Raw genomic sequence first — 25,099 nt, 5'->3', positions numbered from 1 at the left:
ATGTGCAGCAGATGCAGAAAAAGTAATATATTTTTTCGACCCGCGCAAGACATTTGTTTTAAGCCCTCTACTGCTGAGTAGCTCAGAGGCAGCAGTAATAAACCAGAATTGGAAGCACTTACACTACAAACCCACACACACACAAACACACACACATTGACTCCCTAGTGTTCATAAATTGTTGCTAAGCCGATACCAGGATTTGAAAATAGTCTCCGTTTATTACGTGTCACCTCAGAGTGAAGGTGAACAAAGTCTACGTGTGAACCACACTTAAAATGCCCCTTAATGTTCAAACGCACGCAGATCGAATAAACCCAGCAAGAATTGACTTCCTGTATTATCGCTTTTCCCCCTCCCTCCTTTCCTCTGTCCACTATTAGTTTAATCCCAGTATGATGTTCTCTCTGTCTCTTCTCCACAAGCAAAGCAAAAACACTCCCATGTCGAGCCGAGGTTGGATTAGGGCTTGGACTTCTAATGTTATTTAAGGATTAAAAGATCTGTGCGAGGAACAGTCAGTAGATTTCCTGCTAGTAACACTATTAGACCCAGGCCCAAAGTGGCATCATGTAACAATTAATACAAGATGTTTTTTGTAAGTTATTGTAAATTATTGTATTGCATTTAGTTGGTATGTATTACAGAAAGTACAAAAGTTACTTCAAGCGTTGTTTAAAAAACCTCAGGAGAAGCAACATTGCACATCTTACCTTTTCACACATACAACTCCACAACCAGATAACCTGCTATCCTACATACACATCCCTCAATTATTTCATTAAAGCTTTGCTGGCTTTATGGTGGGGTAACTGGATGTTGTTTGCAAATCAGTTCTTTTTTAAGACTTCAAAGTGAAACTTTTAAGCCAAACGAATTGTCGCGGTGATTCGTTACCACAAAATATACTGTATATTGAAGCAAAAATAAACCATAAACTGTAAAAGATCATCAGAAACACAAAGTCCGTAGAAGCGAACTTTTAGTATTGCGGTGTTAGTTCGTGTTTAACATACAGTACAGGCCAAAACTTTGGACACACCTTCTCATTCATTATTTTCATGACCATTTACGTTGGTAGATTCTCACTGAAGGCATTAAAACTATGAATGAACACGTGGAGTTATGTACTTAACAAAAAAAGGTAAAATAAGTGAAAACATGTTTTATATTCTAGTTTCTTTGCTCTGATTACTGCTTTGCACACTCTTGGCATTCTCTCGATGAGCTTCAAGAGGTCATCACCTGAAATGCTTTTCCAACAGTCTTGAAGGAGTTCCCAGAGGTGTTTAGCACTTGTTGACCCCTTTGCCTTCACTCTGCGGTCCAACTCACCTTAAACCATCTCGACTGGGTTCAGGTCCGGTGACTGTGGAGTCCAGGTCTCCACTTTTTGTTAAGTACATAACTCCACATGTGTTCATTCATAATTTTGATGCCTTCAGTGAGAATCTACCAATGTAAATGGTCATGAAAATAAAGAAAACACATTGAATGAGAAGGTGTGTCCAAACTTTTCTGGCCTGTACTATACCAGAAGGTTCAAAGAAAAATGTTGGGCATAGCAAGACATCAACCCCAGAAGCCCAGGATCTTTCCCCTAAGGTTGTGAGACATTACAACATATTGAATAGTATTTTCCTTAAAAACTAATCATCTTTTGTACTGTCAAGATAGACAGTGGCAATTCTTTTCTCATGAGAGACCTTCAGTTGGGGATCTGATAACTGCCCATGCAGCAATTTCTCTGACGGAACCATGCCAAGGCCTTCCTCTATACCCTTGGCAAGCTGACCACTGTTTGTTTCATCAAAGAGCTGCTGGACATTCATGACCTCGCCACTTACTGCCCCTGAGGTGGTGTCCATCTGTAAGGTGAAGGATCTCTCAGTGGGTCCCAACGTAATGTGTTGCTCCGACTGGATGATGTCCCTCCTGTTTCTCTGCTCCCCAGACTCAACACTGTCCAGTGTCCAAGGCATGTCCTCCATTGAGACTTCTTCGGTCAAGACTTTCATGGTGTATCCTCCCTTTGCCTCTCCAACGAGAGCCTGGTGAAGCCCTGAGCTGGACGAACGCAAGGCTGATAAGATCTGCTCTTCAGATATGTTGTCCCCCTGTTCTAGCAGTCCAGAGTCTTCCAAAGTCTGATGGACATTTAGCTCGGCAACAATTGTCATTGTACCATTGTCTGAGGCTTGCTGAACTTTCTTGATGTCAACAGACATGTTGTCTGCTACTGCACCCTTAGTGAAAAGTGAAAGCTCCTCTTTCAGTGGTCCTGACACTGTGCTCTGGATATGACCTAATGCTTCTTTCAGCTGCTCTTTTGGGTCGAGTGTATCCTCTTTTAGGATCTTCAGCACAGACTCCTGAACCACAGGGGACACACAGACTTCCTCCTCAATAATGCTCTCTGGAAAGTGATCTCTGAGAAAGGACTGGTCATCTTGCTCATATGCTTCATCTGGATCATCAGCGTAACTGTCCTGCTTGCTAACAAAACTTGTCTTCATGGGGACTGCCCCCTCCTGGTAGTACCTCTCATCAGATAAGTCATCCAACACACCATAATGTCCATATGACATAAAGCCACCTAATTCCTCTGACTCTGACACATTATCTTCTGGTGTAGAGACAAAATATTCTTGAGATTCTGGATCATGGGAGTAGTATGGAGTCCCCATGTGTGTTGAGCTTTCCTGAATCTGAACAGATCCATTCCTTACATAACCTGCTGCTGTCACAGAGGCCTTCATTACATCATCGCTGCTCTGAGGTTGGTTGGTTGTCTCGTGAACATTCTCTAATTCTTCTACTTGGAAAAACATTGATGAAGGCTGAAAAAAGGCTGCCTTTGTCCTGTCTTCACTTTCCTCATCAGATAATGACTCCACTGGTTCCTCGATTATCTCCACGTTGACAGATTTGTTTTGAATGCTTTCCCCTTCCTTCAATCCCAGATTGAGTAGGTTCTGAATCATGCTCCCTGTTGGGGTTCCTTTGATGTCCTCCAGGGATACCTTCTTAACCTCTTTGCTGAGGAGTTCTTCCAATGCAAAGTCCTCTGAAATGTCCAGGTCCTCTTTCACCTTAGATTCGAGAATAATTTGTGTCTTTGTTGACCCATCCTCTTGTTCAGTTTTCTCAATGTGGTAGGTTACCTTTGAATCTGGAGATGAACAGATTTTTGCATCCAGACCAGCAGGTTTCATAACCTTCTCTATGATGTCTTCCACGGACACTGAATCTAGAACCTTCTTCTCACTTGTGATAACTCTAGGTTCTCCTTCTACTGTCTCACTTGAATCTTGGTGTTTTCTCTGATCGCTTTGGTATTCCGGCTGCTCTCCAAGTTTGCTTTTGGTCTGGATTCTCTCAACAGTCACGGCTTCATTCTTCTGTTGGCTGTTGAGGTTCATCATGGGGGGTGACACCACTCTCACAGACTTGTGGTCCAATGCACCTGAAGCTGGAGGGACTGACTGTGGACGATCAGTGGGCTTCTGTGACACCTCTTTAGTTCTCACACTCCTTTCCTCGGATTCCTTTTTTACCCCTGCTATCTTTCTTTCCTCTGATGCCTTAGCAAAAGCTACCATGTCCCGTCTCGCTGCCGGGCTTTGCTGGGCACTACTGTAGACATTGATTGGGACAATTCTTGAGGCACTTGAGGAATCTGTTTGACTGGTTCTCACACTTGATATGGCCTCCTTGTGCCTGAAATCAAAGCTTGGGAAAGGCCGCCTCAGTTCTGTCTTACTAAATGCAGGAACTCGAGGACTGTATGGTTGTGTAGGCATCTTGATATCTGGAGAAGAGTGCAGACAGATCAGCCATCAACAGTGCAATGCATTAGAGTATTTGCACTTATGTTCCTGTGCTAACTGATGTGCTATGGACATCCATCTGAAAAAGAATGATTGTATACATGACTGTGCAGTACCTATTATTCTTTCTCTTGAATGCTGGTCAGACCTCAAATGGGCATGCCTCCCCTCCCCTTCCAAGAGCGCCCTACAGAACAGGACAAAAGTAAATACATGGAAATGGGCTAAACTACCCTCACGATTTATAGCTGAGTTATGGTGAAGAACCCACAGTCATACACTCTGTATCATGTCACCTTTCTGTAGGATGCTGGCCATCTTGCCCTGCCATCTCATAGCCAAAGATCAAACCCCCAGCAAGGCTACCATGCTACAAACCAAATTCACAGACCACGTCAAGTACAGACGAAAAGAGATCAAAACACCACTGTAATGTACCACACTGCAAGTCGCGAGACCTCTGCTGTCCAGTCACCTACCTTTGTGACACTACAGTATGACTGTATGATTGTAGAAACAATGGAAAACAAGAGCCACGAGACTGCATGAAGGCACAGTGGAAGTCCCCAGAGCGTCCGCAGGACGAGCCACCCTCCTGTCTGTTTTCTTTACGGATGAGAACGCTCTGGTGTGGCCTGGAAGGACAAGCCTGCTTTCCTACCACGTACCCAAGAGGGACGTTCGGTCTATTCTAAACAGCAAAATCAGTGTATAACTTAAAGGTGCTAGCTGACAAGGGGACACCACAGAACTCCAAACAAGGCTGAACACCGCGAAACAAAACTGAATCAAGACTCTCCAAACTATGGTAACAGTGACAGCGTTAAGAGAAAGGGGAGCAGGGGGGGTACCCATCTTCTTCTCCAACGCATTAAAGCCCTTACATGAAAGGTGAGTACAAATATTGAATATAAATAGCATCTTTGGTGTCTGTAGACGCTGTTGTAGTGTTACCAGTGGAACTTAATGCACAGAGTAGCAAATGCACTATATTTATAGAAACCCATGAACGATGACCATTACGTTGTAACTGGATCGATATCCGAGAGACTGCTGCACGTTCCCGACCCATCACAAGATCAATGGCTTTTATTGTTATGGTCCCATGGCCACGTGAGTGCTATTCTTACATGCCTCTGTAGCGAAAACTGCACCACGGTGTAGCGTTAGGGAAAAGGGCCGAAGTGGGGGAATGTACCGTCAGCCTGCCAAATGGGAGGGCACACATTGCTCTGTTGCTACGGCGAGGAACAAAGTCACTAAAAATAAGCTCCAAGAGCAACAGTGAGCAGAGCAAAACACGGCGTCCCTGGGAAAGAACTCGCCAGGTTTTTAGTGTAAGCAAGTTGGAGACTAAGCTAAATAATACATGCAACATACATGCATGTTTTAGGCTGTACACGATTCGCACTACAAATTCAGATAACCCGGCTAATTTCAAAATGCCCTGCCACGTTCAATATCTGATTCTGATTCAGCATTTAGAACCCTACCGCAAAGCCCAACAGAATCTTTTGTGAGTACAGTTCTCTGAAGCAGACGTGATGCAGTCATAAATATTTAATCTCGGTGAGAGCTTTGTAGAGAAGAGGCACTGTCTCGATCTGGGACCATTTTCAAACGCTGGATTTATGTGCTTTTTTATTTATTTAGTTATTAGCTTTATTGCGATGTACTGAATCAAGGGGACGGCTGACAGTGCAAATGGGGCTCTCACAGCACTGACTGTACTACTCTACTCTCTTAAATTAGTATTGGCAGAGCGGCACACTGAAATATGCGCCGTTTTAATTTTTCGGCATCTAACAATGCCAGTGGCGTGAGGTGACAGCACGGGACAATCTGATTTAGTGGAGCCTACCTGTAGGCAGCGACTTCCAAACCCAGACCCATTTTGACTTGCAGCAGGTCCTGATGGTCCTCCATCTTCTTACTGATGGTGTTCGCCAGTACCATGCGCTCATGCTCCAGCTCTTCGATGATCATCTGAAAAGAGAAACGGGGGGGTGCATTCACGCCCAATTTTCTCTAAAAAAGCTGGACCATCCAGATTCACTGCATCTCGTTCCCAGATGATAACGAACCAATCTGGCATTTATGACCAAATACACCTAAATCTGTGATAGTATATTTTGCCCTTCAATTATTTATCATGCTATCTACAGCTTTATCGATCTGTATAAAGGGTGGTAGTAGCCTAGTGACCCAGGTTCGAACCCCCACTTACTATCATCCTGTCCCTGAGCAAGACACTTAACCCTGAGTGTCTCCAGGGGGGGGACTGTCCCTGTAACTACTGGTTGTAAGTCGCCCTGGATAAGGGTGTCTGGTAAATGCTGTAAATGTAAATGTAAACCACGTTCCTGCATGTGCCAGCAATATAATTTGGCAGCACCAGGCTCAAATTCACAGTAAATTATGCAAGAAATGTGTAATTATGTATACATGATTATATTCAGATTTGTTATGATATGGATGTTCATGTGGGGACATTTACAAGAGCCAAATAATGTCTGAGAAGCCTTATAATAGCTGGGAGCTACGGCGCTCCTTCTGTACTGCACCTGTCTAAAAGAGCGGCTCCAAGGCCCCGCCCTGCCCCGCCCACGTCACTCCTGGTTTCAGGGAAATAACTGGCCACAAGCCAACTGGCAGAATCAAGCGCGATCCTCCAAATGTCCCAGATCTAGCGCTAATTAGGCTGCTCGCTGTCTAGCGTGTAAATCCCTTCCTGCTACTTCTTAATTGCATTGCCAGTAAACTACTGAGTGCACGTCCAGCCTTCATCTTAAGGAGAGTCGTGCACTGTGGTTTTTTTAGGCTTTATCTGGTGTATTTAAGGATATTTTAAATAAATGCAACATTTTACAAATTGTTAGTTGTTTTTGGCAGACATGTCACTTGCAATGTCCCCCCTGGGGGTCTTGAGAAAGGGCAGGTTCTTCGCGTACAGTTATATTTGTGGTCGAATAGAAATGCCAGAGCCTTTTCCAGGATGACTGCTGAAAGTGTGTGTGTGTGTGTGTGTGTGTGTGTGTGTGTGTGTTTTATCCCTTGAGAAAGTTACAGCCACTCCTTTCCACCATTGCGTGGAAAATAGTGCCCATGCTGTTCTGTAACAGTGGGCGTGGCACCTGTTCACATCCATGTAGTCTATGCATTAGAAAGGATATCTTCATTACAAACAACTGCTTACATTAATAAAACAACATAATAATAATCACTCACTCACTAAGTCCTGCTCAGGACCACGGCTGCCAGAGCCCATCTCGGGACACTGGACACAGGGTGAAGCAGCAGCCCACTACATTACACACATACACACACACACACACACCATTCACTCACGCACTCACACCTACAGATAATTTAGAGTCACCAAGTGTGATCCTTCTGCCTCTGAACGACAGGAGGACTCGGAGGAAACCTGTACCACACAATGTCTGAGCTGGGATTCAAACCCACAACCACAGCCAGGCTAATTATACTTTAGTAATACTATAAATAATACTAGACTGACTTCTTCTACCAAAAACAGAATAATAATAATTCGGTCTCACCTGGAAGGTGTCCACATCCACTCTGAACTTTTCTTGCATGTTCACGAGCTGGTCCTCCAGATGGACCTGGATTTGTCCCTGTTTCTCCATCTCTGCTCGCAGCCTGCTCAGCTCTCCAGCATACTGCACCTTCTCCCGCTCCATGGCCTCCAGCCTGGCCTGGTCCGCCCGGACGGACTCCTCCATCTCCTCCATCCGGACCCGGTACATCTCCACGGTGTCCCTCCAGCTCTCGGCCAGGGCCAGCGCGTACTGCTCCACGTCCTCCGCGGCTGCCGGGGGCCCGGGCCGAGTGCGGGTGACGGGGACCGCCGTCCTCAGACGCGCGCAGTCCGCCCGGTGCGCCTCCTCCAGGGCGCGGCACTCGCTCTCCAGCCGGACCAGGCGCTCCTCCAGCGCCAGGTTGGCGGCGTGGGCTCGGCGCAGTTCCCTCTCGCGGCCCTGGAGCTCCCCGCCGACGGCGCGGCCGACGCGGGACTCCTCGCGGCGCAGCTCCTGCACGGCGCGCAGCTCCAGGCGCAGCCGGTCGCGCTCCATCTCGGCCCGGTTCTTCTCGAACGCCAGCTGACGCGCCGCGGCCCGGAGCTCCCGCAGCTCGGCCGTGCGGCCGGACTCCGGCGGCCGCGACCCGGCCTCCCGGACGCGGCCGATCTCGGCGACGAGGAGCGCGTTGTCCCGCTCCAGCTGCCTGGCGCGGCTCAGGTACTGACCCAGCCGGCAGTTCAGCTCCTGCAGCTCGACCTTCTCGTCCTCGAACGCCCCTGCGTAGCGCGACATCTTCTCGTATTGTCACTTTTCAAGCGACATCAGGACTGGCCGGGCGCGTCCGGGCTGCGGCTCGGCGGACAAGTGCAAGAGGGAGGCGGGAGGGAGCCGGTTATCCGCTCGGATGTCCCGTCCCCGGCTCGGCGACGGGGTGGCGCCCCCGTGTGGACAGAGGAGGGCAGCGCAGCGCGCCGTGCTCGTAACCGGTGACAGTCGCGGCAGTCGTGACATTCGGTGAAAAGTCTCATCATCTCGGCATGCTGATCATCTGTTTCTCCGTGTTTGGTGCAGGTTTCGGGCCCTTCAGGAGATATCTGGTGAACCCCAGCTGGAAGGCGGCTCAGGTGCGTTTTCTTGGCGACGATCAAATTAAACTTGCAATAAAACTGTGTTCAGTAGCTACTTAAACACATAAGTGAAACCATGACGAATGGCATTAACTTCGATTTCATACTTTTTAGTGGAAAGGTTAAAGAATTTAAATATGATAAAAGTAGCTATATAATATAGACAATAGTACTACATTTTCCACGTGTAACATTGTTTCATTTGTTTGTGTCATTACTTGTTTATTTTATTAGTATAACTTCTTGGTTGCACTTTATTCTAGCTGTTAGAAACAGGTTGATGGTTGTAACCTGAAGGTCCTACCTCCTACCCAGGGTTTAAAGGTAGAAGGTCTGGGGGAGGATGTAGACGTCTACATTAAAGAAATTCCTGTCAGCTACTCCAGAGCGCAGCAAGTCCTGGCTGATTTGTGGGAGAAAGTTCACCCAAAGGTTCACGTCAACTATGATGTTAACCTTGAAGGGCTGTACCCCAAAACCCTAATTTCAAGCTCTGTGTGGTTCTCAGTTTGCCGTGCATCTCGGAATAGCTGCAGGATGTAGATCGGTCACTCTGGAGCAGACAGGGAAGAACCACGGCTACAGAGACCGAGATGCATGTGGTCAGTGTCCCGCGAATCACTGCTGTGTAGAAGGGGCTTCATCCAAACTGGACTCCATCATTGATATGAGGACCCTCACCAAGCAGCTGAAGGGAATGGGGCTGGACGTCATCTACTCAAGGGATGCTGGGAGGTACAAAGGGAGCATTTAATCCAGCATGGGCAATAATGTAAGGACCGTGTTTGTGTTGAGTGTAGGTCACATGACCTCATTCCTCACTCTTGATAGACTTGTGAAAATCCTAAATTAAGAGCTCCGAGTCGAAACGACCTCATGAAGGTTAAAACTCTCTGTATTGTAACTCCACAGGTACCTGTGTGATTTTGTGTATTACCACTCGCTGCACCGCGGCAATGGCAGGGCGGCGCTCATCCACGTTCCAGCCTCGGGCGGCCTGGCGTCACCAGACAGGCTGGTGCCCCTGCTCCGAACCATCATACAGGCCATGCTGAGCCAGCTGGAGACGCTGCCCGACACAGCCTGTACTTCCGAATGACGAACATTACACTGAAACATCTGCCTCTGTATTAGATGTATTGTAATGTATGTATTTGTACGTTACTGCGGTAATATTGTCACCACAACCTTTTTCTCATTCACTTTTAATTCAAAATTTAAGAAAAAAAGAAAATACATGAAATTTTTTGTCAGATACACATTAAGCCAACGGCATGTAAAAAGATTACCATCTCAACTAGAGGTGAGAGGAAAACAGGAGGCCTCAGATACAGAACTTACGAGAAGACAAGTGTACCAGCTAAGCCATTTCACCAAATCAGATTACCAATCAATTCAATGACACAGAGATACAGGTTTTGTGAAAGGAAAAAAAGGTCAATAAAGCATTATTCATTAAAAAATATTCTCAGTACAGTAGATCAAAGCCCCTTTTGAAGTGTGTCGGAATGCCAAGCTGAACAACAGTGCCTGGAGAATGTCTACAATAAACCTCAAGCTCATTATTGCAAATTTAAAATGCATCGATGCATCTTCTCTAAACCTGAGGTCTGCATTCTGAAGAGATAATAATAATAATAATAATAATAATAATAAAAAATAATGGTGCTCAAGGAAAAAAAAAAAAGGAAACAGTTTCAGTCAGTCTACCTTCAGGTTTGCAAAGAACTGGCAATGCAACAAAGCGCTATTTCTACTGTAAACGCGTCTTATTTTAAAATTCTAGTCAGGTTATCTCTCCGCCATGACTACCCGTAATCTACTGGACATCACAGTCCTATTTGTGTCCGTGTGTGTACTGTGTATATACGTGTATTTCTGTAGCAGGATCGGAACCTGCTAGTATCTAAGGAACCTTGGCAGCAACAAAAACTGACATTCACTTTGCGACAGGCCAAACCCTTTTGTCCAATTTTGTAACTGAAAGAGAGAGAAAAAAAAAGAAATAAATACTGATATTTAATTTTCATAATTATAAAGACATCAAAACCTTAATCACTACATCTAAATGTGATACACTCCCACCCATATACATATGCAACAACACAAGCACGAGGCCTTTAGAAGAATGTTTATCTGAATCTTTTTTTTTTGTTCCTTTTCATTTTTTTTTTAATCTGGTACCACACATAATGCATTTCTTTCCCAGCAATGTGCAATGGCCATCTCGCAGCCTGGCCTCTGTTGCTGCCCTGTTATTTTTTCCAAAGTGAGCAGAAATAAGTGCCATAATTAAGAAGTAGGGTACGATAAGCTGTGGACTGCCAACACCTCTCCACCAGAAGTTCTGTTGCTTTGTTCCAAAAAATGTTGGTGACAGAAACCTAAGAGTAGTAAGCGCTTCTAAACGACTCGGTCAGGCAGGGGATTAAGCCCAGACACTTTTTAAAGGATGTGGGTAAGGGTGCCGCAGACGTTCTCCGCTGTGCATTTGAAATGTTTTTTTTTTTTTTTTTTGGTTACACTGGCAGGTTTGAGATATGCTAAGGGAGGAGGTGAGTCTCACCGGTGACCCGGCCCATTACAAATTCAACAAAACAAAGCACCCGTCCGAGACTCGCATCACTCTGCCCTGGTGCTTCCAGTCCAGAGAATTCACAGCATCTCTTCCCAATTTTTTTTCCTTCCACCTCCAAGGCCCCAATCCTGCACCCAAAACCAGCCCGACCAGTGGAACATGGCCGCAGAATTTGGTGTTGAAATGAGGAATTGATGGGGAGCTGAGGTATGCAGGCAGAGGGGGTCCATGGAGTGTTTACACGGAGAGACCCCAAAACTCAACTTCTGGAAATGTCTACATGTAACTAGCAGGAGATTCACCGGAACCCTGAAGTCGCGCTCTGCTTTTATTGCACTGCATGGATTTTTTTTTTCTGAAAAGCACTGGCACTTTAAATTCATTGAATTTCTTTTTTTTTTATGTTTTCTCACAGTTCAGGGGACCAAAAGCCGATACTGAAACATGATATCTGAATAAGCACACTGGGGTAAATTTAGAAGAGATAGGCTCTGAAATGACCATAAATATAAAAGTGCAGGGGGACTGGGAAGGAAATAAAAGCCAGAATGGATGTTTCTCAAAAAAAAAAAAGTTTCAGTAGTGGTTTAGTTGTCTTCGATTCAGGCTACACCCAACCCTCCATATCTCTGCTGGACCTTCTTTATGTGTCACATTGGAACTAATTTTGAAATGCGTGGGACCATTGCAGGTCTTTTTTTGTGTGTATTTTCATTCATTGAGAGAGAAAATTAAAAATAAAATTTACATTGATTTCAAATCAAGAACAAAATGCTTCTTTTTAAGATACAATTAGACCAGGAAAAACCCTCCAGCTGTGTGATCTGAGAATTTCAGGTCAAGGAAAAATATGATGTGCAAAGGAGTGGAGAGGATATTTCGGGATTGTACTGACGACACTTGACTACTCTTTCCAACACGAATCCTTCATTCTTCCCCACATGACCCCACATACGATAAAGACTTTCCAATCGACGCTTCATTCACGGCTCTCAAAGAAACCACTGTCCAAAATGCTAAATCTTACTGTCTAATGAAATCACTGCATTTCCACCTGCCTCCTAACATGAACTGAAATCTACGACCCCAGTGGCCTCTTCACACATCCAACAGATAATGAGATGTGTTGCGGGGACATTAGAAATCCCTCTCCACTCCAGTCCACTGAGCGTGGTTGGTGGTGATATTGAGGTTTACCTGGAGACAGAGAATTGTCCTCTACAGACCGATGAGAAGAGAGAGCAAGAGAGAAAAAAAACAATGAAATGAGATGTATTTAACATTTCATACACATACATATATAAAAAAAAAAACAGTGAGGTAGATAAATGCTTGAAGTGAAGAAAAAAAGAAAAGTCCCCCAGTCATGATACCAAAAAAATGACATATATAAAAAACTCCAACTTTATACTGAATAATGGGGCATTTATACAGTGATTTAAACTTATATCATAAAAGAAAAATAAATAACCCTACAGAAGAGAGCCTTCTAAGAAGGGGAAATAATCATCAGGCAATACTTTTCAAAACATGAAGAGAAATCCTTCAAAAACAAAGCAGACCCCAGAGCGGAGCTGTTCCATTCATGTGACACTGAAATGTGACCACTTCCCTGGACTTTAACCCATCTGTTGTTTAATTATTTTGTTCATTAATTTTTTGGTTTCGAGGTGGCAGAATTAATGGCTAAAGTGATGGTAGTGTGTCTCTCATCGAGGACGAGCGAGTGGGATGAAGCAGTGCCTACAAGGGAGTCCTCTTAAAAAGAACAAAGTCGAGTGGTTGGGATACGGCAAAACAACAGACAACCCAATTAGCCCTGTCAGTTGCTGAGCGATAGCCTGGATGGGTTAAAATGACCAGAATAAATAAAATATATACAAAAAAAAGACACACAAACACACCCTCCATGAGGAGGGAACACTTGGGCAGTTACACTGTACATTTCACTAGAAAGGAGTGGGGACAGAGGGCACCGTTGGACTATAAAAAATAAAATAAAATAAAAAACAACCAGCAGAGGACAAGATGAGAATGTGTGGAGAAAGCAGAATTTTGAACTTTGACCTGAGATAGAGTTGCATCTAGGAGGCATTACCAAGCACAGTGCCAGACCACTGGAACAAGGTGCCAAAGGTACATGCTCACACACAGAGCTAAGGTGTCTGTAAGAACATAATAATAATAATAATAATAATAATAATAATAAAACAAGAGAAAGATTTTTTTGTTTTAAAAAATAGAAGGCAATGGACAATATGTGGCAAAACATACAAACTCTCTTGGGGGAAAAGACTGAATGAACTCTATACACTTTTTTCTTTTTTTTGCTAAAACAGTATAAAGCATAAGAAAGTGGACTGTAGTGGAGATCATAAAATATTAAACCTGAAGGATTTCTTATATATATATATATGTATGTATGAATGCGTGTGTGTGTATGCTTGTGTGTGTATGTGTGTGTGTGTATGTGTATTTCTGTATATATACACACACATACATACATACACACACACACACACACACAACATCCACAAAAGGAAAAAAAGAATAAAATAGCAGCTTTTTTCTGTACAGACATAGAGGTGAACATTTGAACCGTAAAAAAGTTATAAAAGTGACACAAACAAATGGTGTGTGTGTACTCTTGTGTAAATGATTTGATGGTCTAACATACAACTGTAAGACCCTTATATAAATGTCTGAATTGTATAGAGAGACTAATGGCTAGTCTAAAAAAAATACCTGCTGTGTACAATGCCTCACTTGCCCTTAGCCAACAGTCGCCTCTAAGGTTTGCAGTCCAAACCCGATTCGCCCCTCTGGATGCGCCATTACAACCGAGCCAGTCCATTCCGAATCCCCGCTGGCCATGTAGTAATTATTCGCTCTCCCCCCCGCCCCTCAATTCGAGTGGGCACCGTCTCAGGTTGTAACTGCAGTTTAGCTTGCAGGAGAGATGAGATGCCAAAGATCCATTTGACAAGTGAGGACACACCCAACAGAACATACAAAACCATTTGCAAACTGATTGTACTTGTGAAGACCCCCCCCCCCTCAAAAAAGAAACCTTTAACACCAGTGTTTACTTTCATTTAGTTCCTTAATTTACACTCTTTTTTTATGTCCAATCGAGACAAAGAGGGAAGGAGAAAAAAAGACTGACAATTTAAGAAATAAGTTTGATTTGGCAGAAATTTTGGCAGTTTGAGGATAAGCCCCTCCTCTCGCACGCACACAGCCCCCCCATCCCCCTTGAAAACGGACTGAAGCGGACGGGTGGCTGCCCGACCTTGCGATGTTTCCTCTTCAGCCGCCCCGAGTACCCCTCACCGTGGAAGAAAGTTCAGAGGAAGAGATGTAACATATGGAAGAGAGTAATGTGTGTACTAAAAATACACACATACACACACACACACATACACATCAGATTTCTTATTTCTTTTTTTTTTTTTAAAGTGCTTTTGGGTTGGACTTGATGGCAGATATGCTTTAAAGTCTGTTCCTTTCTGTGAATCTCCCACTTTTAACATCAGAAAGGAAATATGTTGCCATGTCGTTTGATGCAATATGTTGCCATGTTGTTAGATCTTTGAGAGAGAAAAAAACTAAGTAATAATAAATCTGATATCAAATTTGTTGTTGTTGTTTGTTCGCCACGAGGATCCATTACGCTGTAACAGCACAAGCAGATTTCAGTGTTTTGCTTTCCAACTTTGTCCACCGAGAGCGATACGCTCCTCCTCCTCCTCCTCACCAAAACAAAACGTGGACCACCTTAACAAAAAGATGAGGGGTGTGAAGGTTACCCTGTGTGAAGAGACAGCACAAACACGTTTGGGGGCAGGTGTTTTGAAGTTTTTTAAGGATCAGCAGGCCGAGGACTGGGGCAGTGGCAGGGCTCGTTCGTTTTTGCGGCCTCCATTCATGTGCGCGTACGGCTGTGTCTCGTCAAAAGTAGGGCCCAGCACCACCACCGGCCCATTGGCCGATACCTGTCCTGAGTGCTTGTCCAGGCCCAGGGCTGGGGAGAGGGTGGAGGAGGGGGGCGACGACGATGGCGCAGAGGCCAAGGGGGACGAGGGGGACTGTGGTGTGCCCAGGCACTGGGCACTAGGCAACTGCTGCGTGGTGGGAGGCTGAGACCCCACAACAGCTTGGGAGGAGGCGGCTGCGGTTGTGGGGGGCTGCCGGGTGGAGGCGGGGTCCAGTGGCACGTTCTCCATGTTCTCAATCTCAATATCCAGTTCCTCTGTGTCGGGGGGTTTGTTGTCCTCACTGTAGAAAAAGCTCAGCTCACTGAAAGGTGCCTCCAACTCGTCTTTAATGCTGTTGATGATCTCCAAGAAGGAGGGGCGCATCTTAGGGTTGTACTGCCAGCACATCCTCATCAGCTCAAACCTGCAGGTTAAAACACACAAACACCTCATAACTATCCATCCGCCCATCCCCTAAAACCCTCATCCAAGAGGCTCGGTGCCCCACATCGTTTCATTTCTCACCGGTCTGGAAAGCATGCTCACATTTTCAGTTCTTCTTATGTTCTTTGTGGTGTTTTAACATCTACCTTCAATGATGGCTTCCACCACTTCCTGTATCAGTTTCTCCTACCTTTCTTTTATTGTTGTCCTACAAGTCTCGTTTCTCATTCCTGGTACTGTCCTATAGAACCATCTTTCTAGGCATTCAATTCACTTTCTTCTTCTTTGTCTGTCCTCATCTCAGTGATACAGATATTTCACCTTGCTGCCTTTACCCTGAGGTCTACATTTCTCCTACCTGAGACACGTGCCTTATTCTTTATGAACGTGCCATTGGCTGTCCTAGTGAATATGTCCTGTCCACTTGTTGCAGCACAGCTTACTATGCCTCCTAGTTACCTGATGTTCTGTACCTCAGAACCTGCACATTTCACACCAACAGTTGGCAAATTTTGTGAGACAGGCTCTTAATTTGTGTGAAAACACAGTAAATGACAGTCAGAAGTCTCATTATTGATAAAGCTTAAAAAAATAGTATTAATAGAACAAATAATTTGTTACAATAACCCCAACCAAAAAAAGCTTCTCTTAAAAAATGTATACACTTGTAGATGGGTTAAATCATATTATTCATAGTTGAAAGACTTTTGCTGCAATGTAATTTTCCAATCTTTCAAACTTACAATAATTAAAAAAGGCTTACACAAATGAACACAATTTATCTGAAATGATTCCTCTCTGTTGAGCTTCTTAGGCAGGAAACCAAAACAAATAGTGTTCAGGTAACTTAGAGCTAGTTATTGTAATAAAAATTCTGTTTAGGAGGGAACATTTAGAGTAAAATGACACCCCATCGTCAACAGGCGGCAGCATTTAGTAGCGCAGCAGCAGAACAAACCATTGGAGAGTTAACACACCGTCCATGCTGCAGCAGGCGGAACTTCCAGAACTTTCTGCAATCGCACCCACGGCACGTGAGTGCACGTGAGTGACTTGAAACAGGGCGGGGAGGTGGGCAGGCCAGAGGGGGGGTGGAACATGCGACCATTTAGTCCGCTGTCCGTGAGTGAACGCAGCAAAAAACGACTGCACAACGCTACAGATGTCAAAACAACATCATAAAACGTGGGGGAGTCCTTACAGTTTGGAGGAGGGCATCTTAAAATTATACACAAACAAGCTAAGAATACCCAGTGAAATATATGCCTGACTGAGCGTGGCCCAGTCCCCTGAGCAGGCAGCACAGCTGGGCACCCCGGCCCATCAGCACTGGGGCCTTCTGGGTAAGACATTCCACAGCACGCGCCTCCTGTCAATCTACTCTGGAAGGGGAGGAGTCAGGAGGGCTGTTTTTGAAGCTGACTTTCAGCTCGTTCAGTCCTGGGCACTCCCAGACCTCCTATGGAAGTCCCATTTGTAGCTAAAAAGTCTTGAGTGATCTGTGTGATTCTTCCAGAATGCTTTATAAATCGCGTTTTATGACCACTGTCATATCAGAAGAAACTTCCGAACACACTGCGCCTCACATTAAAACAGATCTAAAGCCTTCACAAACCGGGGTGAGCACTGCTAAATGAATTAAACAAAGATCAAAAGGAAGTGAGGATGCTTCTCACCTAGTGAAGATCACCTGATCAAATATTTTTGCTCTGGGTTTATGATCTTTTAAATGAGCTTTTAAATGAGCTTAAAATAGTTTTTAAAGCTGCAGTGGCAAAAAGTGAAACAGGTAACATATGTAATTCACACACTTTTGTTCATAATTTGGTGGTGGGTTGTCAGATGTCAGAAAGGGCACTGGTCTTGATTTGTACAAATCCATACCAGACCATTCAGATTTGCATATTAGAAGCCAAATTAGCTTTTCAATGTTGACACCACCAGTCCCTTTACATCCATCATATATGCAGTCAGAGACCCGATTTGCTCTTAACTGTCAACATAAAAGTGGGTGGAGTCTAGCTGTACTGAAGGCTGACCGCACATCAGACCTTGTTAAAGGCCAACGTTAGTCCAGCACCAGCTTCAGCAGCAATGCAGAGGACCTCAACCCCACCCCAGACCCCAGCCCTCACGTTCCACACACGGTCCTGTAATCCAGACACTCCTTAGCGGCTGCCATGGAAACCAGAGGTTTGTATCTCCATAACACAGGAGCTCCTCCGCAAGGTGAGGTCAGTCATGGCCTGGCGAGCGGAAGGGTACGATCACATGCCTTCAGCCTGAGATCATGAGAGGTTTGTGTACTGTATTGTACTGTACAACAAAATCATTACCCAAGCAGACAGGAGGACAGTACGTGAACTGTGCTGAGGGCCAATATGTAACAAAGGACGAGAGAAAGAAGACAGACACACGTACTGTACTGCGCCTGGGAACGCTCCCAGAATGTTGCATAATACTCCTTTCAAGTTCTCACAGTCCAAGGAGCTTCTCGGCACGGGGACAGAGGCCTCTGTTGGACCGTCTGATGGTGATGGAGCATATCAGGTTCAACTAAAAGCAGCACCATCAGCCGGACAAAGTTGTCCTTGTCCATGAGCAACCCTTAAATCCAAATCATACCCAGTTATTTCAATTATCAGGTCCAAATATCAATCATTTTGGTCTGAATTCTGCTGTTTATTTTGACTTTACATGGATTTTAGATGGCGGCTAGTGAGATTGTGGGATCAAATATGAGCTCCGGCTTTGTGTGTCTGTATTTTGCATGGTCTCGCCATGTTGGCAGGGGTTTCCACTGGGTTCTCCCACTACACAAAGGCATGCACACTAGTGGAACCAGGGAATATAAATTGGCCATAGGTGTGAGTGTGTGAGTTAATTGTTTGTGTGTGTGTGTGTGTGTGTGTGTGCGTCCTGCAGTGGGCAAGCGCCTGTCTTGGACGAGTCCCTAACCTGCACAAATAGGATGAGCGCCAGCACCCATGGATTAAGAAGTCCTATGTATAGTTAATGATGGAGAATGACTGTTGCCTATTAATAATATAATTACACTTACTAAATATACTGTATATTTTATAGTGCAATCAATTCATTTGAAAACAAAAATGGTTCTGAATATGATAAAAGTCCTCGGCTGCCCCTGCTGCTCTCCATCAACTTTATCCTTCCAGCCAGGCTGAGGCGCCGTGTGCCAGCAGACATTGACCCATTGGTGAGAATGACAGGCATGCCTCACACTGCGGCTGTGGCATCCCTTCTATGGGCTTTGGCTTACCACGCGGGAGGGAGCTCCCGGATGGCATGATGTCACCCGTCTCCATTTACCACCGTGACGTAAATGTCACCAGCCAGGCTTTTGCGTGGCTTGAGGCTGGTATTCACGTCTGCTGATACAGTATTAATATTTGTGCCCAGCAATGCTTCTCTAAAATAGAACATGTGCAGAACAAAAGGAGAAACTTGTTGGGCAGGCAGTGTTGTACATATTCAATGAACAACCTTCATTTTCTTGTGAACACTGAACTGGGTTCACATGGGTTTTATTGGATAGTGCATGGCGTCTTCATAGACAATGAATTGTCCCCAACACCCATAACGGCAGGTGCATCTGATGAAACCAATTAATTTGAGCATTTGAATCAATATAACAAACAAAGCATAGACGAAAAGAACAGTGGCATTCCTTTTTTAAAAGAACAAATGGGCATGAACTAGCTCAGTTTGGAACTGTTGAAAAATTAACTATGAAGATGAATTAGATCTTTTTCAGTGTGAACTGGTCTGGCGCTTGGGGGTGAGGACCGAGGTTTGGCTGGAGACAGGTAGCAGGGGGTACTCACAGCATGTCGGGACAGTTGTCTGGCTTGTCCAACAGTCCTCCTTCTACCACGAAGCGGAGCACCTGCTCGTTGGACATGCCCTGGTATGGCTGCTCGGCCAGAGTGGCGATCTCCCACAGCACTACTCCAAATGACCTATGGGATGAAAGCACAAGCTCAGGAGGGGTCATACACGTACACCAACATGCACATTTGGTAAACTAAACCAGATTGACTAAATTAGACAGGGCTAGGTGTAGAAGAGACGTCTGGTGCTTTTCCACTCTAGGAGGCAGCTGCCCTCAGGCACATGAAAAGACACACTCAACAGGATCATGGACAGAAGCAGGACTGAAGTGACATGGTCTCTGTTGACTCTGTCACTGACCGTGGAACGGCTGTGAAAGGGAAGAGTTTTCAAAAATAATGTACGTTTGTTGCTGGATTGTGAACTATTTATCAGAACAACAACAAAGGGGTGAGCAGGATCTAAGGGGAATTAGCCACTGCATTGATAATTGGGGTTGCATGCATAGTCACCCCCCCCCACACACACACACACACACACACACACACACACCCCGCTCCCAAAAAAACCAAACGTCACCACAGAACACTGCGATGACAAGCTATTGTGTTTTCTGGCACAAGAAGCTTGCTCCTGTACTGGAAATATAGGAGGCCGCGAGAAGATCATAAATGCACAAAATCCAGTCTTCTTAATCATCCAGACATATTTATTGTACAATTATGATACTGCATGGCCACAGACCCCAATCCAAGAGAGGATGAGATGAAGTTCTAAGTCTGAAACTGCTAGCCAGCCCTGGCAGCTAACATACACAATGGGAAGTTCCCTAAGACACACACACACACTCCCAATTCCCAAGTTATCCTCAAGTGCCTTTCCCAAAAACTGAAAAAATGACTTAATTAAATCCAAACTAACTCCAAATACAATAGGAAGCATTCAGGCAACCTAGAGGAGATTAACCTGGGCTTTGAGCTCACTGTTGGTTTAGGCATGTGCTACTCATTAATGCAAATGATATATTACCCAGAGGCCATTATGAAACCACAGCGAAGATCCTAAAAACTTCTACACACACACACACACACACACACACACACATAGAAAAACGGGGTGCAGTTTCCAGTCATTATTCATTAGCTCTCTGAGGACAAATTTTCTATGCTGGCGCAGGATCTAAGGAAGCGCTCAACACCCTTTAAAAATGGCCCATTACAACACTGGATTGTATCTAATTGGTTGCAACACCAGCGTGTTGAAAGACAAAACCACTTTATGAGACTTTTCTCGCAAAAGAAATAAACAAATAAATGCACCTAGCTGTGAACTTTTACAGAGGCGTGGGGTGGGTATGCTCATATGGAGATCTTCGAAACTAAGATTACAGTGTGCCGAAGGGTCGGTGGGCTTCTGCTGGCACACGGAGTTGTGGTTACAAAACATCTGGAGGAGTTCAAAAATGCAAACAGGACAACGGAGACCTCAATCGCCCCGATTGGGAAACGCAAAAGAACGAAGAGCCAATCGGTATTGCTGCAGCGCTGCTAAAGCACAGCATGTTGCCAAAAGAGAATCATACGAAAGGGAAACGAAAGACAGAGAGCGAAGTTCTTCAGAAAGGAGTTCTGGAGTTTTCCCCTTCTAATCCTGCTAAGTAACTTCTCAACACTCATAATGAAAAGAAGGTGAGCAAAGAGAGACCTATTGTTAGCCTGAACTCGTATGTTGGGGTTTCTTGTCCCAATTAGAATCTTGGACAAGTCTGGGTTCCAAGGCGCATGCTGGGAAACACACACACATTCACACAAGCACTCATTGTGCGTTGGCCTCTGTGTAAAGTGCGGCGAGTGTGAGCCATACCAGACATCAGACATAGTGGTGAACACGCCGTCTTTCAGCGACTCCGGGGACATCCAGCGGACCGGCAGCAGCCCTTTGCCTCCCTTCCGATAGTAATCCGTCTCGTAGATGTCCCGAGTCATGCCAAAGTCTAATAGGGAAAAAAAATTTTGAAAAATTGCATGAGATAAGACACAGACGGCTGACGAAACGTGGAGCGTTTCACCACCTCTCCTCAATCTCTCGTGCTTTGCTAGCGTCTTTTTTCCCTCTCTCACCTCCGATTTTCACGGTAAAGTCCTCCGCCACCATGCAGTTCCTGGCTGCTAGGTCCCTGTGGACAAACTTGTTGGCATTAAGGTATGCCATGCCGTCCGCGATTTCTCCTGCCATCTGGATCATCTTCTTCAGAGGGGGCAGAACGTGGCTGCATGAACCCTGTTGCTGGAGGATGTAGAAAGGAAAACCAGTAACGCAAAGTGTGCCTGCGTCTCTTTTCTTAGGGGTATAAACACAGGGTCTCATAAAGACAAGATTTGTATTTCACTTCCGTAGCTGGCAATTGACAGTACAGGAATTCTAACTTTTTCTTTGCCTTGTTCCAGTGCCACTGAAGAAATCTTTTGGCCATATTTGGAGGTGGTATTTGCATAGTTACATGTTAGAAAGTGCATTAATTAACAAAAAGTTCACATAAAGTTAGGAGAATTGAAATTAGCCATACATTGATGGAGCTTTGTCTTGTCTTGATCAATAAAAAATGAGATCCCTTCAAAAAGCAGTCTTTCTATGTATGTGGCATCTATTTAAATTTATATAATTTGCTGTATATAATTTGCTTTATATAATTTGCTGTATATTATTTGCGGAAAAGGAACATGCTATTTTCAACATGATAATTAGACATTCAGATCAACCAAGTCTTGTCAAACAATAAAAAGTTTTCAGTTCTCGTATTTCATCCAGTTTTGATTTATGATTCCGTACTACGTTAAAATGTTAAATAGTGGCTATAAATTTGTCTTAAATTTGTTAGTTGTTTAGCATTATTGCACCATGATTCAGAATTTTTTGATCAGTTTGATGGAAAGCTGAAATTTTCGACAGATATAAATAAAGTAAAGTAAAGTAAATATAAATAGTTTAGTTTACTGTAAGAAGAATGATGCTGTAAGTGTCCTGCTGGAAGGCAGAATGCAGGCGCTTACATCTTTAGATCTGAGTGAACGCAGGTAGCTCTTCAGGTCTCCGCGCGTCATCAGCTCCATGATCACCAGCGTAGGCTGTCCTTGAGAGACCACACCCAGCAGTCGGACCTTGACAGATCACAGCAAGTCAGGCGATGCTACAAAAACATCTGGTCAAGACTTCAAGTTCACCCTCATCAGTGCTCAACTGCATTATTAATATATTCTCCTGCTGACGGAGCACTTGGCCTACCAATTGGCTTTGGGAAGAGGAAAAAATATGGATCATCTGAATTATTTAGCTTGAGTTGAACTCTGGGAATCTCAAAACACCTTGTTATAAGATAGTAACCACTGACAGCTAAATATTTCACTGCTCCTATGGATTTAGATATAAAGTCACACTTAATCCTCCAGATGAACATTAGTCAGAATTTATACTTTTTTGTGAAATATGCAATGTTCTCACCACATGGTGACAGTTAAACTCCTTCATGACCGATGCCTCTTTGAGGAACTCGATGCGCTCACGCATACTGGCAGACTCATTCACTGTCTTAATGGCCACACGGGTATCTGGCTCATCTTTGACCACGCCCTTAGCGATGCCCTCATACACCATTCCAAAACTGCCCTGGCCCAGCTCTCGGCACATGGTGATCTTCTCCCGTGGCACTTCCCACTCGTCCTGCACATACACTGAGAGCAACACAGCAACGGTTCAACCCTCATCGAGTCTTTAGTTATGCTACAGTAAATGACCTCTGAACTCTGCGTCACGTTAGAAAAGGGTGAGGCTGTACTCACTTTCAGCAGCACTGAAGTACTCTGGGTTAACAGAAGCATAGAGAACTCCATTACCCAGCCGGTCACTGTTCCTGTGGGTGAAGAGCAAGGGTAAATTAGCATCATGGCTGATTATCCTCTGGTACCTACTATTAGGATAACAGCTAGAACAACAACGGTTTAAAGTCAACATTGAAAAGTACAGGGTGGGCCATTTATATGTATACATCTTAATAAAATGGGAATGGTTGGTGATATTAACGTCCTGTTTGTGGCACATTAGTCTATGCGCGGGGGCAAACTTTTCAAGATGGGTGGTGACCATAGTGGCCATTTTGAAGTCGGTCATCTTGGATCCAACTTTTGTTTTTTCAATAGGAAGAGGGTAATTTATTGGTAGTTTCACAAAAAAAACAATGGTGTGCTTGGTTTTAACGTAAGATTTATTCTTTCATGAGTTATTTACAAGTTTCTGACCACTTATAAAATGTGTTCAATGTCACCAACCATTCCCATTTCATTAAGGTGTATCCATATAAATGGCCCATCCTGTAAAGTCATATAAGGGAATTACGACGCATCTGCTCACCTCTTTTTATTTACAAGAACAAGTGCGGTGACCAGGCTGATGATAATTAGCAGCACTATGATGGGAATGATGATGACCAGATAGAACGTGCTGTCATAGGACCCTGAGCAGGAAGCAATGGTTTTAGTGAAAAAAAGATAAATAGCAGATATTAGAAACACATAACTACATTATCAACATGTATACTAGAACAACTAGCGTCACTCTTGTAATGAGTATAATGTGTCACAGAAGAAACAAGAGCAATACACAAACCACAAAATGGTGCATAATATATTATAATAATTTTTTATGTTGTTGTTGCGTTTGACACTACTAATCTAGGCAATTTTAACATGATTTATGGCATATTTTTCTATTTAATCATAATTCAAATAAAAGTGGTTTATTAGAGAAATAATAAGCCAGTCAAGATCACTTAGTGTTGACCTGGGTTTTTATTATTTTTTTAATTGCTTTCATACTGATTCTCAAATTTGGAACAGTGTATTTTAAGTATTAAAAAAAGTCTTTGGTCTCAATGCACACATTCTGCAAAGTCTGCAACTTCAGGCGTTCAGCGATGCAACTAATGTTTAATTTATATTTATTGCTGATAATAAATCACCACAAGTGAGCCTTACCTATTGGTGGCACATAGAAGAAAACTGGCTCAGTCCAAGAACCATTTCCAGCCAGTGAGGTGGCGCGCAGCCTCACGGAGTAATTTCCGGAAGCCAGGTTAGCAAGACGGGTACCTTTGTGCTCACGGTAATGCTGACGGGACACACACTCATGCTTCTCCGTCTGAAACACACACACAAAGACAGACCCTGTAAACCCTCTGTAGCCTCAGGTACCATCACACACCCTCCAGTCTGTTTGCATTGAGCAGTAGAGTGCAGCACTGACCTCGGTGCCCAGGCGGTATTTGAGCTCGTACATGAGGATGAGGCCGTTGGGTCGCTGTGGTTCTGGCCACTTCAGCATGACTGAGCCTTCAGAGACCTCCTCCTTCTCTGGGATCACCTGTCCAGGGATGTCGTCCACTTTTTCTATTTCAAACACAGTTTATGTGGTTATTAAAGACAGAGATGCATATCACCCATCACAAGAAAGCAGAGTTTTGCCACCCTCAACTACAGGGTAAGACATGGGAACAGTGAGACAGTTTATTATTGCTGTTATTATTATTATCATTTTCATACTATCATACCATATTACTATTATTATTATCATCATATTATATACTGTATACTATGTATACTAAATATACACATATACTGATATACTATCATATAGCTGCTGCCTGTCCATCTGGTTTGTCTCAACCTGCATATTATGGGTCGGTGCACAATGTCCT

The 25,099-nt window shown here is 44.2% G+C and overlaps 3 protein-coding genes across 4 annotated transcripts in view; 1 reads left to right on the top strand and 2 right to left on the bottom strand.

The window, feature by feature from the left end:
• Nucleotides 1-1,407: 1,407 nt before the first annotated feature.
• synm (synemin, intermediate filament protein) lies at nt 1,408-8,234 on the bottom strand. The gene is made up of 4 exons (XM_028958412.1): nt 7,391-8,234; nt 5,692-5,816; nt 3,947-4,017; nt 1,408-3,811 (listed from the first exon to the last, which is right to left on the bottom strand). Exons 1-4 carry the CDS (start codon nt 8,165-8,167, stop codon nt 1,650-1,652), a joined length of 3,135 nt encoding a protein of 1,044 aa, XP_028814245.1. The 5' UTR covers nt 8,168-8,234; the 3' UTR covers nt 1,408-1,649.
• pgpep1l (pyroglutamyl-peptidase I like) lies at nt 4,455-10,081 on the top strand. Of its 2 annotated transcripts, none has more exons than XM_028958416.1 (5): nt 4,455-4,721; nt 8,447-8,499; nt 8,818-8,934; nt 9,011-9,237; nt 9,415-10,081. In XM_028958416.1, exons 1-5 carry the CDS (start codon nt 4,715-4,717, stop codon nt 9,599-9,601), a joined length of 591 nt encoding a protein of 196 aa, XP_028814249.1. In that variant the 5' UTR covers nt 4,455-4,714; the 3' UTR covers nt 9,602-10,081. The 2 variants fall into 2 exon arrangements, with proteins under 2 accessions (XP_028814249.1, XP_028814248.1); XM_028958415.1 differs by lacking the exon at nt 4,455-4,721 and adding an exon at nt 6,884-8,361.
• Nucleotides 9,692-25,099, bottom strand: part of igf1ra (insulin-like growth factor 1a receptor) — a 79,472-nt gene continuing 64,064 nt past the window's right edge. The window contains exons 12-21 of the mRNA XM_028958411.1: nt 24,649-24,791; nt 24,381-24,543; nt 23,758-23,860; nt 23,190-23,260; nt 22,852-23,081; nt 22,404-22,511; nt 21,474-21,639; nt 21,217-21,346; nt 19,347-19,481; nt 9,692-15,481 (exon numbers count right to left, since the gene is read on the bottom strand). Coding sequence (XP_028814244.1) covers nt 14,950-15,481; nt 19,347-19,481; nt 21,217-21,346; nt 21,474-21,639; nt 22,404-22,511; nt 22,852-23,081; nt 23,190-23,260; nt 23,758-23,860; nt 24,381-24,543; nt 24,649-24,791 — 1,781 coding nt within the window. The 3' untranslated portion in view covers nt 9,692-14,949. The remainder of the gene's footprint in view (nt 15,482-19,346; nt 19,482-21,216; nt 21,347-21,473; nt 21,640-22,403; nt 22,512-22,851; nt 23,082-23,189; nt 23,261-23,757; nt 23,861-24,380; nt 24,544-24,648; nt 24,792-25,099) is intronic.

The sequence above is a fragment of the Denticeps clupeoides genome, chromosome 17 (genome assembly GCF_900700375.1).
Source record: "Denticeps clupeoides chromosome 17, fDenClu1.1, whole genome shotgun sequence".
NCBI lineage: Eukaryota > Metazoa > Chordata > Actinopteri > Clupeiformes > Denticipitidae > Denticeps > Denticeps clupeoides.
Note: the sequence above shows the minus strand (reverse complement) of the source record. Positions and strands in the feature narration are given on the sequence as shown.